The sequence below is a fragment of the Jaculus jaculus genome, chromosome 9 (assembly GCF_020740685.1).
Source record: "Jaculus jaculus isolate mJacJac1 chromosome 9, mJacJac1.mat.Y.cur, whole genome shotgun sequence".
Classification (NCBI taxonomy): domain Eukaryota; kingdom Metazoa; phylum Chordata; class Mammalia; order Rodentia; family Dipodidae; genus Jaculus; species Jaculus jaculus.
Window position 1 is genome coordinate 35,702,325 of NC_059110.1, and position 17,940 is coordinate 35,720,264.

The 17,940-nt window shown below is 40.8% G+C and overlaps 1 protein-coding gene across 1 annotated transcript in view; it reads left to right on the forward strand.

Moving 5' to 3' along the window:
• The window catches only part of Samd3 (sterile alpha motif domain containing 3), a 66,524-nt gene that overhangs the window by 7,958 nt on the left and 40,626 nt on the right, over positions 1 to 17,940 (forward strand). Inside the window, 2 exon segments of the mRNA XM_004651340.2 lie at positions 16,260 to 16,445; positions 16,691 to 16,775. Coding sequence (XP_004651397.2) covers positions 16,260 to 16,445; positions 16,691 to 16,775 — 271 coding nt within the window.

The following is a 17,940-nucleotide window of genomic DNA, read 5'->3' on the forward strand; positions in this document are numbered from 1 at the left end:
GCAGTCTGGTTTACATTGCTGTTAGAAATCACCCAACCAAAAGCAGCTTCTGGGAAAAAGAGATTTATTTTGGCTTACAGGCTTGAGGGGAAGATCCATGATGGCAGGGGAAAACGATGGCATGAGCAGAGGGTGGACATCACCCCCTGGCCAACATAAAGTGGACAATAGCAACAGGAGAATATGCCGAACACTGGCATGGGGAAACTGGCTATAATACCCATTAGTCTGCCCCCAACAATACACTCCCTCCAGGAGGTATTAATTCCAAAATCTCCATCAGCTGGGAACCTAGCATTCCGAACACCTAAGTTTATGGGGGACACCTGAATCAAACCACCACAGTAGCATTCCTTCCGTTTCTATTTTATGGAAAAGTTTGAGAAGCAGTGGTGTTAGTTCTTCTGTGAAGTTCTGGTAGAATTCACCAGTGAATCCTTCTGGTCCTGGGCTTTTTTTAGTTGGGAGGTTCTTTTGCTTTTATAACTGCTTTGTTCTCCAAGATCTGTTTAAATGGTTTATCTTATCTTGATTTAATTTTGGTAGATCATAAAAATATAGGAAATCATCCATTTCTCTAGATTTTCAAACTTAGTTGTGTATATGTTCTTAAACTATGTCTTTATGGTTTTCTGAATTTCATTGGTATCTATTGTAATGGTACCTTTTTCATTTCTAATTTTATTAATTTGTGTATCTTCTCTCTTTCTTTTGGTCAGATTTGCTAAGAATTTGTCAATCTTGTTTCTCTCTTCAAAAAGCCAACTCTTTGTTTCATTGATTCTTTGTGTTTGTTTGTTTTTTTCAGTTTCTGTTTTTTTCAGTTTCTGTTTTATTAATTTCTGCCCTAATCTTTATTATTTCTTCCTGTCTACTGATTTTTGGTTTGCCTTGCTCTTCTTTTTGCAAGGCTTTAATGTAAAGCATTCAATTGTTTACTTGAATCCTTTCTAGTTTCTTAATATAGGCCCTTAAAGCTATAAATTTGCCTCCTAGGACTGCCTTCATTATGTCCCATAGGTTTTGATATGTTGTATTATCATTATTATTTGGTTCTATGAATTTTTTTAATTTCCTTCTTGATTTCTTCAAAGACAAATTCATTCAGTAGTGTGCTGTTTAGCTTCAGTGAATTTTTAATTTTTTATTTATTTGAGGAAGAGAGAGAGAGAAAAGCAAACAGAGAGAGAATGGGTATGCCAGGGCCTCTAGTCACTGCAAACAAACTCCAGATACATGCCCCACCTTGTCCATCTGGCATACGTGGGTGCTGGAGAATTGAACATGGGTCCTCAAGCTTTGCAGGCAAGTGCCTTAACTTCAGAGTCATCTCTCCATCCCAGGTTCCATGATTTTGTGCATGCTATATTGTTCTTGGTGGTGATTCAGTTTAATTTCATTGTGATCAGAAACAGTACAAGGAATTATTTAAATTTTCCTGTATTTGTTAAGATTTGTTTTGAGTCCTAATATATGGTCTATTTCAGAGAATGTTCCATGTGATGCTGAAAATAATGTGCAGTCTTCAGCATTTGGATGGCATATTCTGTATATATCTGTTAGGTCCATTTGTTCTATGATGTCATTTAATCCAGATGCTTCTCTGTTTATTTTTGCCCCAGTATGGGCTGTCAATTAATGAGAGTGGGGTATTGAAGTCACCCACTACAATTATGCTTGGTGTTATCTGTGATCTTGTTTAATAGTGTCTGTTTAATGTACTTGGGAGCCCCCATGTTAGGCACATATATGTTTAAAATTGTAATGTCCTCCTGTAGAAGTGTTCCTTTAATCAATATAAAGTAACCTTTTTATCTTTCCTAACTAATGGTGGTTTGAATTCTATGCTGTCAGAACCTGCAATATAGTGTCCATCCTGTAAGACAGTTTCTGTCTTTTGTGGAGAGGTGAGTTTCTTGGAGGCAACACACAGAAGGATCCTGTCTTTTAATCCAGTCTTCAAGCCTGTGTCTTTTGGTTGGGTATTGAGGCCTTTGATGTTTGATATTGAGTTATTATTGAAAGGTATGGATTTATTCTTGCTATTCATCATTTTTGTAATGCTTCCTGTTTTTCCTGTACTCTCTTGTATTCAGTATTATGTAAATATGGTTTATTTTTCTTCTTTCTCATGCATATCCTTTCCTTTTGTTTCAGCATGTAATAATTGAATTATTTTCTGTAGAGCTGACTTAGTGGTCATATATTCCCTTAGCCTGCTTTTGTTGTGGAAAGTCCTTACTTCTCTGTCAATTATGATGGATAGCTTTGTTGGATAGTAAACTTGACTGACAGTTGCTATCTTTCAGAATGTGGGATACTTCATTCCAAGCCCTTTTGGCTTTTAAAATTTGTGTTGAGTAATCTGTTGTTATCCTGATGGGCTTCCCTTTATAGGTGACTTGATGCTTCCCTCTTAATGCTTTCAATATATTTTCTTTGGTTTGTGTGTTTAGTAGTTTAATTATAATATGGCAGGAAGAGTGTCTTTCCTGGTTTTGTATGTTTGGTATTCTAAATGCTTCCTGTATCTGGGTTGGCATTTCCTTGTCTATTTAAGGGAATTTTTCTTCTTTTATTTTGTTGAAAATTCCTACTATGTCTTTATAGTGAAATTCTTCTTCTACTATGCTCTGGATTCTTACATTTGATCTCTTCAGAGTGTCCTGAATGTCTTGAAGTTCCCATGACACTTTCCTATTATTTGGTCTTTTTGTTGGACTGTTCTAGATTTGCCACCTTGTCTTCTAGTTTAGATATTGAGTCCTCTCCTTGATCCTTTATATTGGTGAGACTTTCCATAGAGTTTTCCTCTGATTCCTGTGATTTACTCTTTGATTTCTTTGAACATAATTATAATCATTCTTTAATTTCTTGTCAGGCATTTCATCTAAATTAGTCTCACTAGAGGTCATTTCTAATGGATTTATAATTTGGTGGAATTATATTGTTCTGATTTTATGTGTTTCTTGTATTACAATGTAGAGTTTTTACATCGTCAGTTAATTTGATCCTTGGGTTTTCTAAAACTATCTACTGGGTACTTTGATTTGCAAGTCAGAAGTTATATATCTTCAGGGTAGGAGTCCAAGGTATCAGATTTGGCTTGCAGAGTAACAGCAAAAGTGACCGACATGTTGGATTTCCGGGCTATGCAGATATACTAGTAAGATGGATAAAGCATACTATGAGCAGATTCTAAACTCCAACTGAACAATATACACACTCAATCAAAACCAGCAGGAAGTATTTGTGCAAGAGTGGGGATAAAACAAACAGATACTCTAACAAAACCAAAGTCCCTAAGGGTCTGTGTTGACTCACTCCCATAATCCTGTTGACTGGGAAGCTGAGATTCCTGGTCTGTAATGAGTTCCAGGTCAGCCTGGGCTAGGGTGAGACACTGCCCCCACAACTGACAGAAAAAAAAAAAAAAGACTTAAAAGGCAGTATAAATCAAGAAATATCAAAAGCAACAAAAATCAACCCCAAAACAGTTTATTTAAGAATGGCAAAGCCGACCCAAACTATATTAATCAAATCTAACACATAACCTGACCTAACATGGAAGGTGCAATTAGCAATTCCAGTGCAGGCCTATATACCTGGCTTTGGATAAGTAGGCCCTGTTACCTTTTGGAATGGCTTCCAGTCTCACCTATGCTGACTGCCTACCTGGGTCCTCCTCTGTTGCACTGTGGGCCTGGCCAGGTTGGGTGGGCCAGTGGATTTGCCGTGCTGGATGCTAGATGCTGTGTGGCTGAGGGGTGGCTGGGATCCTTTGGTGTCCTGATATCCCCAGTGGTTCTCAGTGCTGGCAATTGGGGTAAGAGAAAGAGAGAAATAGGTGTGCCAGAGCTCTTGGCCACTACAAGTGAGCTTCAGATGCAGGTGCACCTTGTGCATCTGTCTTATGTGAGTCTTAGGGAATCAAACCTAGGTCCTTCGGCTTTGCAGGCAAGCACCTTAGTGGCTAAGCCATCCCTCCAGTCCTCAATTTCTTTTTTATTATTTATTATTTATTTATTTATTCTTTGGTTTTTCAAGGTAGGGTCTCACTATAGCACAGGCTGACCTGGAATTCACTATGGAGTCTCAGGGTAGCCTCAAACTCATGGTGATCCTCCTACCTCTGCCTCCCATGTACTCCCATGTCCCACCATGCCCAGCCTCAATTTATTTTTTTTTAACATAATCAAATCTCAATGGCTTATTCACCATTCATCCATCACAGGCTAGAAAGCTGGAGGCATTCAGCCACTGAGATTTCATGAAGACAACTGCTTTCAAGAAGTAGGAAGGGGTAGTCAAGAGGCCCTGGGGCACCCATATTCTCTTCCTTTCTTCTTGTAAATAAATAACTAAATAATAAAAACCAAAAGAACAAAGATGTAGGAGGGGTTATGAATTAAATGAGAGCTTTGGGCCTCAGTCCCTGGCCCTTCCACTTGTCAGCCCCCGCCCACCCCACAAGTCATCTCCACACCCACATGGTCTACATGGCATGAACATACCATCTTGATGTGTAAACCAGAAGGTTCAAGTGAGAGAACATATCACAGCACCAGACAGCTGACGGCACATCATACAAAGTGGCAGATACTGTTCTTGGGATATTTCCCACTATGTCTCTAAAAGGAGCCTATGCTTCTCACCCAGGCTACTTGTGGATAAAAAGAAAGGTCTCTAGAGGCTGGAATCTTACCTGCATTGGGAAAAATCTTAGACTGTGGTGAAAAGGAGGTTTGTGTTCCAATGGATGAGCTGGGCCCCTAAGGAAGCACCAGCAAGCTCTGGCACAGGCAGTGCTCTCCAGTGACAGGTGATCTGTGCTCTGTACTGAGTGGCTTAAAGACCCTTCTGGGCACAAGGATCGTGAGTCCCATCCTCGCATGGTGTTGGCGATACTTTGGGCATAGCTGCTTCTGCAGTGGTGTTTTTTTTTTTTTTCCTACCTTCTTAGGAGATGTTAATTTCTGGTATCTAATAAGGCATAAAATCAGCTAAAACAGGTAGAAGTTTCCTGCATGTCATTTTAGACACTTCACTTGGACTTGATGCATATGTGTGCAGATGTTTTGCTTCTCCATTGGGGCATAATTATAAATTGGTCATGGTTTCATGCAAATTTGCAGTTATTTTACTGATGTTTTGTGGCCTATAGAATGAGCTTATCTCTCTGCTGCTGCTCGCTATGTGAGACAAGAAGAATCATTGGATCCTCCACATTTATTATTTTATTTTTTTTTTATTTTGCTTGCAAGCAGAGAGACAGAGAAGGATAGAGAGAAAGACAGAGAGAGAGAGAGCCAGAGAGAGTGTGTGTGTATGTGTGTGTGTGCAGGGGCCTTTAGTGGCTGCAAACCAAGTCCAAACACATGTGCCACTTTGTGCAATTGGTTTTACTTGAGTACTAGAGAATTGAAACCAGGTCACTATATTTTGTAGTCAAGTGCCTTAACTACTGAGCCATCTCTCCAGCACCAATATTTTTGATGTACAATTTTCAGTCACTTTCACACATGTAGTTGAGACATCTAAGGGGCCACAGACTCGTGGGTATGTACTATCCCAGTATGTAATAGAGGGAAGGTTCCATACAGCATGGCATCTTAGTTACAGTTCTTTCAGCATGTGTTCTAATCAGATGGGTGATTTATTTCCACAATGCCTCACTTTTGTCAGTATGGGGGATTGAACTCAGGGCCTAACACATGCCAGACAGAGCCTTACTACTGTGCCACCACAGTGATTAATTTTTTCAATTCCTATTTGTGTCCTCTGCTGGCCAAGAGCTCTGGATGATGAGAGTGTCAGAGACAGTTTGTAGTGTCTGGCCAGTAAATGATCAGCAAACATTCACTACATGAAGGAATGGATATTGCAAGCATTTTATGTAGCTTTATCTGGATTGAGTTAAATCTATGTGACCAGAGTAAGGAATGAAGAAGCCTTGCAGATATCAGGGTGCCATGTAAGATCTTGAGACCCCCCTGTCATACCTCTATAGGGCAGATGGGCTGGGAAAAGGGTAAATGTATATATTAGACTAGGATGCCAACCTTGGGATGGCCAGAGTAGATAAATCTGGGAACACAGCATAAATAATCACTTGAGCAATAACTCTATAACAATAGAGTCCTAGCTGTATTATATACCAAATCCAGCAAGATGAGCAGGGCTTATACCAGGAATGAATGGCAGGCAAGCAGCAGGACCAGTTAACCTTCCTGGGACTCAGACTCCAGGCCCAAGGAGGGAGACACTCCAGTCTGCCTGGCTGGTCTGGGACATGACTTGATAGTTGTGTTTTTGGAAAGATGACAATTTTGTGTTCAACCAAAAGTTTATAGAACTAAAAGACTATTTATGTGTCATAGCTCTTCCTCTCCTCCATATAAGGCCTCTTGTAGTCTAGACTGGCCTTGAACTTGCTACGTCATGGAGGGGGACCTTGAACTTCACATCCTTCAGTCCTCAATCCCTCATGCACTTGCACCGTCATGACTTGATTTTGTAACCATTTATATTTAATATATCTTTCTTACATACATTCCTAAACCTTCCCATGACATCTCACTCAACAAAGATATAGTGCTCCTGGAGCCCGTGGCTGTGAAGGCCTGTCTCTGCATCTGGGCACTCACCTTCAGGGAAAAAAAGCATGGCATAAAATGTGGAAAAAATTAAAGATGGGATTTATTTACATTTTTGGACAACACTGGGAAAAGAGTCATCCTCAGTCTGTCTCTTCCTTTCCTGCAGCAGAATTGAAATTTACAGAAAGGATGGAACAAAAGCCAAGGGAAAAAAAAAAGTATATGCACATTCAGCTCTGGGTCCCAGTGGGCTGAGTCACAATTCTATCTGTGGGGTGTGTGTGTGTGTGTGTGTGTGAGAGAGAGAGAGAGAGAGAGAGACCTGAATGGTCTCAGGGGAACATTGGCTTTTCTCCCTTAGCACTCTTCTGGGCTCCTCCTTATCTGACTTGAACCAGAGTCTCTTACATATCCAGAGCTTGCTGTTTTTTCACAAGCCCTGGAAATTCCTAGGTCTTGGATCCCCACAGGACCCGGGGCACAGACATATGTGATCTTGACCAGATATTTCATGTGCGTCCTGGAGATCCAACTCGAGCTGTCTCTCCGGCCTCCTTGGTCCCTTATGCTTACACAGGAAGTGCCCTTCACCTCTAAACCTCTTCACCTCTCTTTGGCCTGCAAAGCCAGCTTTTCAAGTTCTTGTTGGTTTTAGTGACAGGGGCCTGGGCTTCTGTGGTGAGGCTGCCTCAGCTGTCAGCATACTATTTCCTAGGAGGATAGAACTGAGAAGGGAAGGATTTTTTTTTTTTTTTACAATACTTATCACAGAGTTTAATATGTAGCAGAAATGCATGGCTGATATTTTTGAACTGTGTTAATTTGCCTGCTGTATTTCAACTGACCAAAACAATGTTAAGAATGCTACTTTATAAGTGGATGCTCATTGATAATGGAAATAATTTAACAATAGACTATATAGGATATAAATAATGAAGTCATATGTTTGTCTCAACTTAAAAATTTTAAGCAACCATTTAATATATCAGTTTGCTTTACCTTGAAGACAATAAATGTTTTTCAATTATATAAACCAGCAAGTTCTTATTTATACTGGCTCTTCAAAAAAAGTGAAATGTCTTAATATCATTAAAAATATCAGTGGGGAGCCTGGTGTGGTAGCACATGCCTTTAATCCCAGAACTTGGGAGGCAGAGGTAGGCAGATTGCCACGAGTTCAAGGCCACCCTGAGAATACAGAGTGAATTCCAGGTCAGCCTGGGCTGGAGTGAGACCCTACCTTGAAAAACCGATAAAATAACATAGCAGTGGGTTGTACCTAGCAAAGTGTTCTCGGTCATCTGTGCCAGCCCTACATTACAACAGGGGAGGCAGCACCAGCCAAAAGTTTCCTGCACCATTCTTATTCTCTCTGACCAAAAACTAGCCATGTGAACTCTGAATACTGCTGTAAGAACAAGGTCCCAAAGTAGAGGATGAAGTGATCATCTGGAGCCTGTGCAGTGTGGCTAGTCCCTGCTCAGCAGCCATGGAGAAACCCCTCCACCACAAGAACCATCGGATGATGATACACCTGTCCAAAAAGACAAGCACACCTGTGATTCCAGGGCTGACCCTAGACTGATGTACAGGAACTGGCTGGCTGGTAGACTGATGCTAAGCCTCGGGATGGTACTGATATCAGGAAAGTCATTCTTTAGAATTTAGAGCCCTTTCTAAATACCTAGCAGAGGAAAGAAAATCAGCTTCAACTGAGGACAAGCTGTGGCCGTGCATCTGCTGTCCTGTGAGAATTTCCCCTGTTGAATTTCTCAAATTTTAGTTTGCTGAAAAAACTAACTTTTGGCCTCCTTGAGAATCCTCTTTTCAGATCCCCTCACATTTTGAGAAAAACTGCAGTGCCATAGGCTAATCTCCTCATTAGCATGTAAAGATACAGCTTTCAGGCAGAGGGAGTAAGGGTTCAGGGGACCTGGCCTTGAATAGTAGGAGACAGACGTAGATGGTTTGTGTTACTTTTAGTATAGGTTCTCTATAGAAACAAGGACAACACATCATACTGGCCCGACTTGTCTTCTTATTAGATATGTTGTCATAGTGTTGCTGGGCATGGTGGCACACACCATTAATCCCAGCACTTGGAAGGCAGAGGTAGGAGGATTGCCATGAGTTCAAGGGCACCCTGAGACTACATAGTGAGCTCCAGGTTAGCCTGGGCTAGAGTGAGAATGTATCTCAAAAGAAAATTGTCCATAAATTATCATAATGTACTACAAAAAAATCTGCTTAAGGAAAAGTGAAAATGAAATCCAACAAGCATGATACACTCTACAATTTTCTGCTGTTTTTGATTTTGGTTTATGACACCTGAATTCAGACCTTTATTACATACTACTATTCTATTACATACTATTCCAGTGAAGCCAATGATTAACCACACAGAAGCTACCAGGAAAATGTAGAAAGCAAAGCAGGCAAAAAAAATCCTTATTTCTCTTATTCTGTATCTAAAATATATTCAGTGACGTATTCCATAAAGATTTAAGGTGTGCTAGCTATACTAAAAGACTGTCATTATGGGTAATCATAGGGAACTTTTGAATAAAATGTAGCTGTTCTGAAATGTAGATATTTTCATTCATGAACAAGATCTTATTTTTATCTTTTTTTATTTTAAAAAAAAGCAAGGACTCTTCTTGGTCACTTTGTACCCTTCTAGGTGGTTCAGTTCTTCCTTAAATGGATTGCAGCCTTGGTCTTTTAAAACACTGGCGTGCCCAGAAGAGCTGGTTGAGTGGAGGAAATTCGTCCCAAGGGACCCACTCCGAACTTTCATTTTTTTCAGGTTCTTCATTCTTTGGTTCTGAACCATGAGTTGTGTCTACTTCTTCTTTCATTAATATGGTGACATAATGGTAATTCTCTTTCTCAACAAAAGAATTTACCACAGAGGCAAAGCGGACATTTTCCAGGCGAAAAGCAGCTTCTTCCCAGGTTTCCCTTTGAGCACATTCTTCCCAGGTCTCACCGAACTCCAAGTGGCCCCCTGGAAGCTGGAAGCTGCCGGCTCCAAACGACCCTTTCCTCTTTCCCGGGATGCCTGGAGCTCAGAACCACTGCGCCGACCCCCGCGACGGATGATAAATAAAGCATGGGCCTGGCTGAGGGCCACCACCCTCGTGTGCAGGAACTCTGTGTGGCAGAAGCCAGTCCTGAGATGCTAGCTGCTCGGAAAGATTAGCCCAAAGAACTGGATCTTAGAGGTTCTCTGTCAGTCATAGTCCCTGAGGTCTCCGGAAGTTGGAAGTGGAAGGATCTGAGTCCGTGTCAATGATTGAATCACAAGGTCAGCAAACAGAGGAGTTATTACACATATGATCATCTTGCCTATCCTGCATGATGAGTTACTAAAGACGGACACCTAGTGTGACCAGGTATTGAATGTGAAGCTTTATCTCTCCTGGACCCTTGGTTTTTAAACATGGGAGGTTTAAGTTTGAAGTTACACTGCTGCCTTGGTTCCCCATATTCCTCTTTTATTTTTGTTTATTTTTATTTATTTGAGAGTGACAGACAGACAGAGAGAGAAAGAGGCAGAGAGAGAGAGAGAAAGAATGAGCGTGCCAGGGCCTCCAGCCACTGCAAGCGAACTCAAGATCATGCACCACCTTTAACATCTGGCTTATGTGGGTCCTGCGGAATTGAGCCTCAAACCAGGGTCCTTAGGCTTGACAGGCAAGTACTTAACCACTAAACCATCTCTCCAGCCCCTCTTTTTATTTTTTTAGAGAGGCAGAGACAGAGAATTTATTAGATTATTAGCCGTTGCAAAGGAACTCCAGACCTTGTGCCATATAATGGGCATGTGCAACCTTGCACTTGCCTCACCTTTCTGCGTCTGTCTTATGTGGGATTTGGAAAATCAAACATGAGTCCTTAGGCTTCGCAGACAAGGGCCTTACCTGCTAAGCCATCTTTTTATCCCAGTTCCCAGTATTCTTAGAGTACCTAAGAGGTATTTGAAATTCATGGACAGAACTAATAATATTCTGGGCTCTTCAATATCTGGGCTGTTGATGGTGCATGCACAAAAAGCTCAGTGACATATCCGTTTCCTGGGCAGACTCCAGTTGCAGGAATAACAACAGATAGACAACTGTAAGTGGCCCTTCAGAATAAATCCCTTCAAAAGGTAATAGTGTACTCCAGATAGTTCTTCAGTCAAGGAGAAATGTGTTATGTAATCAGAGCAAACATAGGAAGCCACCAACAATGAAATATCTAGGAATCATCATGCCTCCATTCCAGCTCTGTGTGGCCTTCGCACTTGATGTTTAGAGACAGTTACATGTGGACATGGCCACTGTGCTTCCATTTTACCACCCCTGCAAAGCTGCTCAACTCCAGATCCAGCCCCACCATAGGAATCTGAGAGGCTGGCAGGTTACAGAGATGGTTACTGCTGAATACGGTCAGCTTTTGTACCCAGTCCAGACCTCACAATAAGCCGCTCTGATCTGACATAATACACCTTGATTACCCAAGCAGCCAGGGAGTGAGAGTCCAGAGCTCCTGGCACTTCCTTTTGCCCTACATGGTTAGAGTCAAGAATGACTGGCTGATTTTACTGGGAAGGTTTCCTGCTTCTATAGCAAGGTAAATGGTAAGAAAACAGAACTAGAAAAACTGGCTATTTATCTGAGCTTTTGTTATTTTTCTCCTTTTTTACAAACTGAATTATTTCTACTGATTCGTCATCAAAATCACTGGCTTCTCTTTATACTTTATTATGCTAATAATCCTGTTGTGGTGGTTTAATTCAGGTGTCCCCCATAAACTTAAGTGTTCAGACTGCTAAGTCCCCAGCTGGTGGCAATTTGGGAACTGGATTCTCCTGGAGGCAGTGTATTGTTGTGGGCAGGCTTATGGGTATTATATAGCCAGCTTCCTCTCACCAGTATTTGGCACACTTTCCTGTTGCTGTTGTCTACCTTATGTTTGCAATAGGTGTTATGCACCCTCTTCCCATGCCATTGTTTTCCCCTGCTATCACAGAGCTTCCCCTTGAATCTGTAAGCCAAAATAAACCCTTTCCTCCCACAAACTGTCCTTAGTCCAGTGTTTCCTGCCAGCAATGTGAACCTGACTGCAACACCTGTCTAGTACATTTTTAATTTCAGGGCTTTTTTTTTCTCTTATAAATTCCAACATGGTACCTTTATAAAAGAACAATTTTTTATATAAATATTTATTTATTTACTTAAGAGACACAGAGAGAATACACTAGGGCCTTCTTCCGCTGCAAACAAACTCCAGAAACATGTGCTACTTTGTGCAACTGGATTTATGGGGGTACTAAGATCTCAAACCCGGACAGTCAGGCTTTGCAAGCAAGCACTTTTAACTACTGAGTTATCACCCCAGCCCTAAAAATACAATTGATATTTTTCATTTATCAATATCCAATATTTTAAAATACAATAATGATACTTCCATTTGTCAAGTTGTTGGCTTTATTATATTTGATTATAATGTGTTTTATTACCATGTGACCTAAATTTTACTAAACAGGATACAATGATTCAGTTAGAATAGGATCAGTCTTAGGCATTAAATGTTTTAAAGTTTTTTGGGAGGGTTGAGGAGCTGACTCAGTGTATTGATTAAGACTTTGCTTCATAAGTGTAAGGACCAGAGTTAAAATTTCAAGTATCCAGGTAAATACTGCATTTGTGTGTCAGCCTGCCTGTAATTCCAGCATTCAAATGAAGTGGAGACAGGAAGACAGAGTATCTCAGAAGATGGTTCACTATAGTAGCTGAATCTCTGAGCATGGGGTTCAAATACAGACCCTGTCTCAATAAATAAAGTGGAGAGTGATTGATGAAGGCACTCAATGTTAATTCCGGGCCTCCACATACACATATGTGCCCACACACAGGTGATCATGCATACACACATGCATGCTTATCACACACATATAGACACACAGAAAAGAATTTTTCAATTGATTTTTATGTGAACCTGTGATGGAATAAGAGATTGATGTTTGTGGAAGTGATTTTGTCAGAGAACCCTGACTTTGAGGTAGGAACAGAACAGAAACATTAGCGTCTTTTTTTTTTTTTTTTTTTTTTTTTCCGAGGTAGGGGAATTCACTATATAATCTCAGGTTGCCTCAAACTCATGGTGATCCTCCTTCCTCTGCCTCCCCAGTGCTGGGATTAAAGGCGTGCGCCACCACGTCTGGCTCAGAAATATTAGTGTCTCCTGAGTTAAGTCTTTTCTGCCCCTGCATTTGTTTTAAGGTGTCTGCTATGTTCTTCCCAACTCTAGCTTACTAAAGGTTAATAATGATTTTAATAGCATAGTAAATATGTTACTCTAATACAAATATAATTTATAGATGGGAAATTGTGGCTGTAGTAATCTTCTTTGAAATTAGCATATATTTCTACCTTTTGATGAAGTCACTTTAGCTGTGTAATACACATTTGACACATAATACTTGGTGTAGTAGACAGCATCACAATGCTTGGACAAACATCCAACCAAAAACAGTTCTATGGGAAGAAGTAATTTATTTAAAGCTCACAGATATAGAGGGGTTCCATCAACAGAAGAAGAAGCTGCCTCCCATTCATAAATGCAAGCAGAGAGAGACCACCACCAGCCAGCAACACCAAAAAAGCAGCAAGCATGAACTGGCAGCAAGCAGGAGTCCCAGAGCTCAAACTGCTCTCTTACATCTGTGGGCTGGAGTTAAGATCCACCCCCATGACACTATGGGGCTGGACTCCAGGACCTGCCCACAGGGACACTTTCTCCAGCCAGGCGACTCAATGTCCAAGTTACAAGTTTAGTTTTGATCCCTGAGTCAATGGGGGGCATGCATTCAAACTCCCACAGTTGGCCTAATTTAAGTTATAGTCACTTCCAGAATGTCTGTTATATTGTTTTGGTTCAAAGGAAAGAAAATTTTATGTCCCCAAGTTTTGCCTAGTGACTCTATTTGGAATATTATGGAAGCCCTGTCTTCAGTAGATTCTATATGTGCAAAGATGTATTATGAATATTTGATAGATGTAACCTTATGACTCAGTCCCTACCATAACGTAGAAAAGAACAGACATATAGAAAAATGTATATAAGAAGGCACAATGCTATTTTATAAGTATTGTAATATTAATGTTATCTGTTGTTACCTATTGTTATCTATTGCTATCTATTAATGTGGTGTGAAATAAGGGAAAACAATCAAAAATGATGAAAGGGAGCATGCAGCTAGCTCAGTTCTTTGAAATTCATTGGAGAAAAAGAAAAGAATGTTAAAATGTACTGCAACCAAGTTTAACATCAGCTTAGGTACATTGCATTGTTAAAACCCTAGGAAGGCACAGGACACAACCAACAAAACTTGTTTTCACTTTATAACCCTTTGTCTTAGTAGATAAGAGAGTCTGGCTGTGGGAGAATCAAGATAATAGGTGATAGTAGGAGATGTAGATTTTAGAAGAGTAGCTGGCCTATAGTAACTCCCAATGCATACCAGTTGAATGGATGAATGAAATGAGAGGGAAACACACTGGAAAAGTTTGGGCTTAAGGAGAGATTTATGTCGAGAATTGTCTGTTAGTATAATGAATCCAATATTCAATTATCAGTACACTTATTGTAGCCAAGACATTTTTCACCACTCACATAGTGGAAGCCAAAGACAGGAAGAGACAAAGGACCTTATCATCCAAGGAGATGAAAATTCCTTCTACTGCTGTCTTTTTTTTTTTAATTATTTATTTATTTATTTGAGAGCTACAGACACAGAGAGAAAGACAGATAGAGGGAGAGAGAGAGAGAATGGGCGCGCCAGGGCTTCCAGCCACTGCAAACGAACTCCAGACGCGTGCGCCCCCTTGTGCATCTAGCTAACGTGGGACCTGGGGAACTGAGCCTCGAACCGGGGTCCTTAGGCTTCACAGGCAAGCGCTTAACCGCTAAGCCATCTCTCCAGCCCATACTGCTGTCTTTATTTCCTGTCTTCCATTGTAGCTTCTGTCTGCTTATGAAGGATGATCTAAAAAATGTGAAAAGAAGCTTGGCATTTGCAAGCTCCTTTGAATTTTGTTGGAAACACTTAACACTCCTTCATTGTCGGAAAGCTAACCTACTTCCTGTCTCTGCTGACACGCACTTCGTTTGTCACTCTTCACCCCCCCCCCCTCCACCCGGTCAGCCCTGTTAGGGAAATAGCTTGACAGCTACCTACTGCCTATGACTAACCATTGCTTGCAAACTCTGCTGCAGAGTCTTTTCACACAGTCAGTGATCTGTCAATAATTTAAGGTGGTCCTGAAGCTGAATTTTATAAACACTCTTATTGATGCTTAATTTGCAAAACATAAAATTTACCAACTTCAGATACATATTATTACATGTAATATATGTAATACAAGATACATGTATTTTAGTGAATTTATTTTTAGCAAATTTTATGTGACTATTATCACAATCTGTTTCCCCACCTTTAGGCTTAGGCAGTCACTGATATGTATTCCTTTTTTAAAAATATATATATATTTTTATTCACTTACCTGCAAGCACAGAGAGATAGAAGAGAGATAGAGAGAATGGGTGTGCCAGGACCTCCACCCACTGCAAACAAACTCCAGATGCATGCGCCCCTTTGTGTATCTGGATTTACATGGGTACTAAGGAATTGAACCCAGGTTGTGGGGCTTTGCAGGCAAGTGCTTTAACTGATGAACTCTTTCTCCAGCCCACTGATCTGTTTACTAATGTCACAGCCTCAGTTGCCATTTGTAGAAGCTTATGTAAATGTAATAAGAAGAGCTAAAGCTTATCTTACTCTAGAAACCAAACTTTCCCTACTGAAATAGCCAACAACCAGGCTGGGGAGATGAGCCCGTGGCTAAGGACACTTGCTTGTAAAGCCTGTCAGCCTGGATTAAATTTCCCAGTATATATGTCAAACCAGATACGCAAAGTGGTGCATGTGGAGGTTATTTGCAGTGGCAGAGGCCCTGGTGTACCCATACTCTCTCTGTCTTTCTCTCTCCTGCAAATAAATATAATTTTTATGCAGTGAGTTCAAGGCCAGTGTGAGCCTGCATAGAGAACTGCAGGCCAGGCTGGGCTAGAGACTCTACCTCAAAAAAAAAAAAAAAAAAAAAAAACTACCAACAACAAAAAGAAATAGATAATAACCAAGTTACATACAGCCTGTACAGTACAAACAACAGAATAGATTAGAAGGATTTTTTTAACTGACTACTAAAATTGATTTATTATAGGCATTGTTTGCATGTCAGAATTGCAATTTCTTACTCTCTATCTTCTAGTATTTTGTTTGGCTTGAAGCTTTGCATTACATGCTGGCTCTTTAAGAGATAAGGATTAATATCCTTTTCAACTTCATGCCTTATTTTAAATTCTATGATATTAAGACATTCCTTTCCAAAACTAGAAGTATTTATGTATGTACAAAAGGAAGGAAAACAGAGACAGTTAATAAGCCTTCAAACATTTGCGGATAGATGACTAGACGGAAGAGGGATTGATAACTTCATATATTTGGGTGATAAGGATGTGGCATGTATATAAAGCTCTCAAGGTATAGAGAATTAATAAATTGCATATATTTATTTACAATAGAATTCACTCTTTGTTTTTATTTCACAGGAGAAACATGAAACACATTCTAGCAAGGAATAAAGCATTACAATGGACCAGGTCCTATGTTTTACCAGAATTTCCCTATGATGTCCAGTGCATGCTGGCGGAACAGAAGTGTCCTGACCACAGCATGAGGATAAGGGTCATTGAGTTTCTACAGGCTGACATGACTAAGTACCTGGAAGGCTCGCTGTGAGTAGGAGTAGTGAGAACTTGCTGCGGGGGGAAAGGGTCTGTATTTGGAGTGGAGTGGAATCCACATGGAATCAAGTCTCCTCAGCTTAAAGGTGACACAGTATAGACAAGACCAACATGCTCAGTGCTTGTTTGTCTGCTTCGTTATATAGAAAGGCTAGAAGAAACCTGAGAGTAACTGAGGCTTACTTTGAGCAGGGCCTGCTGGAAATGAACTCCATCTTGCTTGTTGTGGTCAACAGGTATCCCACCACGCAGCAGTACAATGATGTGGTCAACGCTCTGCTGCAGGCTCACCCTTTCCTGGATGAGGATGGCTGTGGTTTTGTAAGTGACCCCTGTGGACCCATAATCCTATCAATGGCACAAAAATTTGTGAAGCGTTCCATGTTTTAAAAACAAAACCCGGGAGTGCTGGTGCACAACTTGAATTCTAGCACTCAGGAGGCAGAGGTAGGAGGATCATGATGCGTTTGAGGCCTGCCTGAGATTACATAGTGAATTCTAGGTCAGCCTGGGCAAGAGCAGTAGACTCTATCTTGAAAAACCAAAAGAACAAAACCAAAAATATCTCAGCCCATTTAAAATAAGAGCTTTGAATTGTCGGTTTGGGCTCTGAATTGGTTCTGTCTGTGTTTCTCTGTTGCGCCCCACCTCTTTCCTTGTTTGGTATGACCTTTCTCCTTCCTCTCCCTTCCTTTCCTTGTGGGAAGATACCTTCTCTGTTTCTCTGCCCTGTGTCTCTTTGTCTTCTTTACCTGCTGGTCATTTTCTTTCTGTCCCTCTCTCAAAGTACTTTGGAGCTCATGGGTGATGGTGAGTGTCCCAAAGGAAGACATTGAGTGGAGCGGAGCTGTTATCAGTACAGGTTTCTTGCTATTTTATTGACTCCGTGGGGAAATTTTCAGGCTTTGAGATCTTCTTCCTCTGCCTTACCTGGCCCTCTCACATCTCTGCTGTCTGGGTTAAGCAGACCCGGGCAGCAGCAGGTCAAAGCTCTGCCTGCACAGCTGGAACTCCAAAGATTGGGATTCCACTGATCTGAGGATGGGTCCTGCCATCATTAGTGTTGAAACTTCCTAAGGCGATTCTCATCAATAGCCTAGGTTGAGAACTGCTCCTCAAGGCAGACATAACTGTCTGTCTCTGTTTGTCTTTGTGTTTAAAGTTTGAGGCTTTAGTACTTGAGAGGCTGAGGTAGGAGGATCATGAAGTCAAGGCTATTCTTGGCTACATATTAAGCTCAAGGCTGGCTTGCGCTCCATGATACTGTTTCAAAAAACAAAGATCAGGGTTTTGTATCTACTTGTGTGATATTGTAAATATGTTTGACAGCATTGAACTATACACTTAAAATAGTACTAAATTTTTTAATATTTTTATTTTCTTTTATTTGACAGAGAGACATCAGGAAGAGAGAGGGCGAGAGGGAGAGAATGAGTGTGTCAGGGCATCCAGCCACTGCAAATGAACTCCAGATGCAAGTGCCACC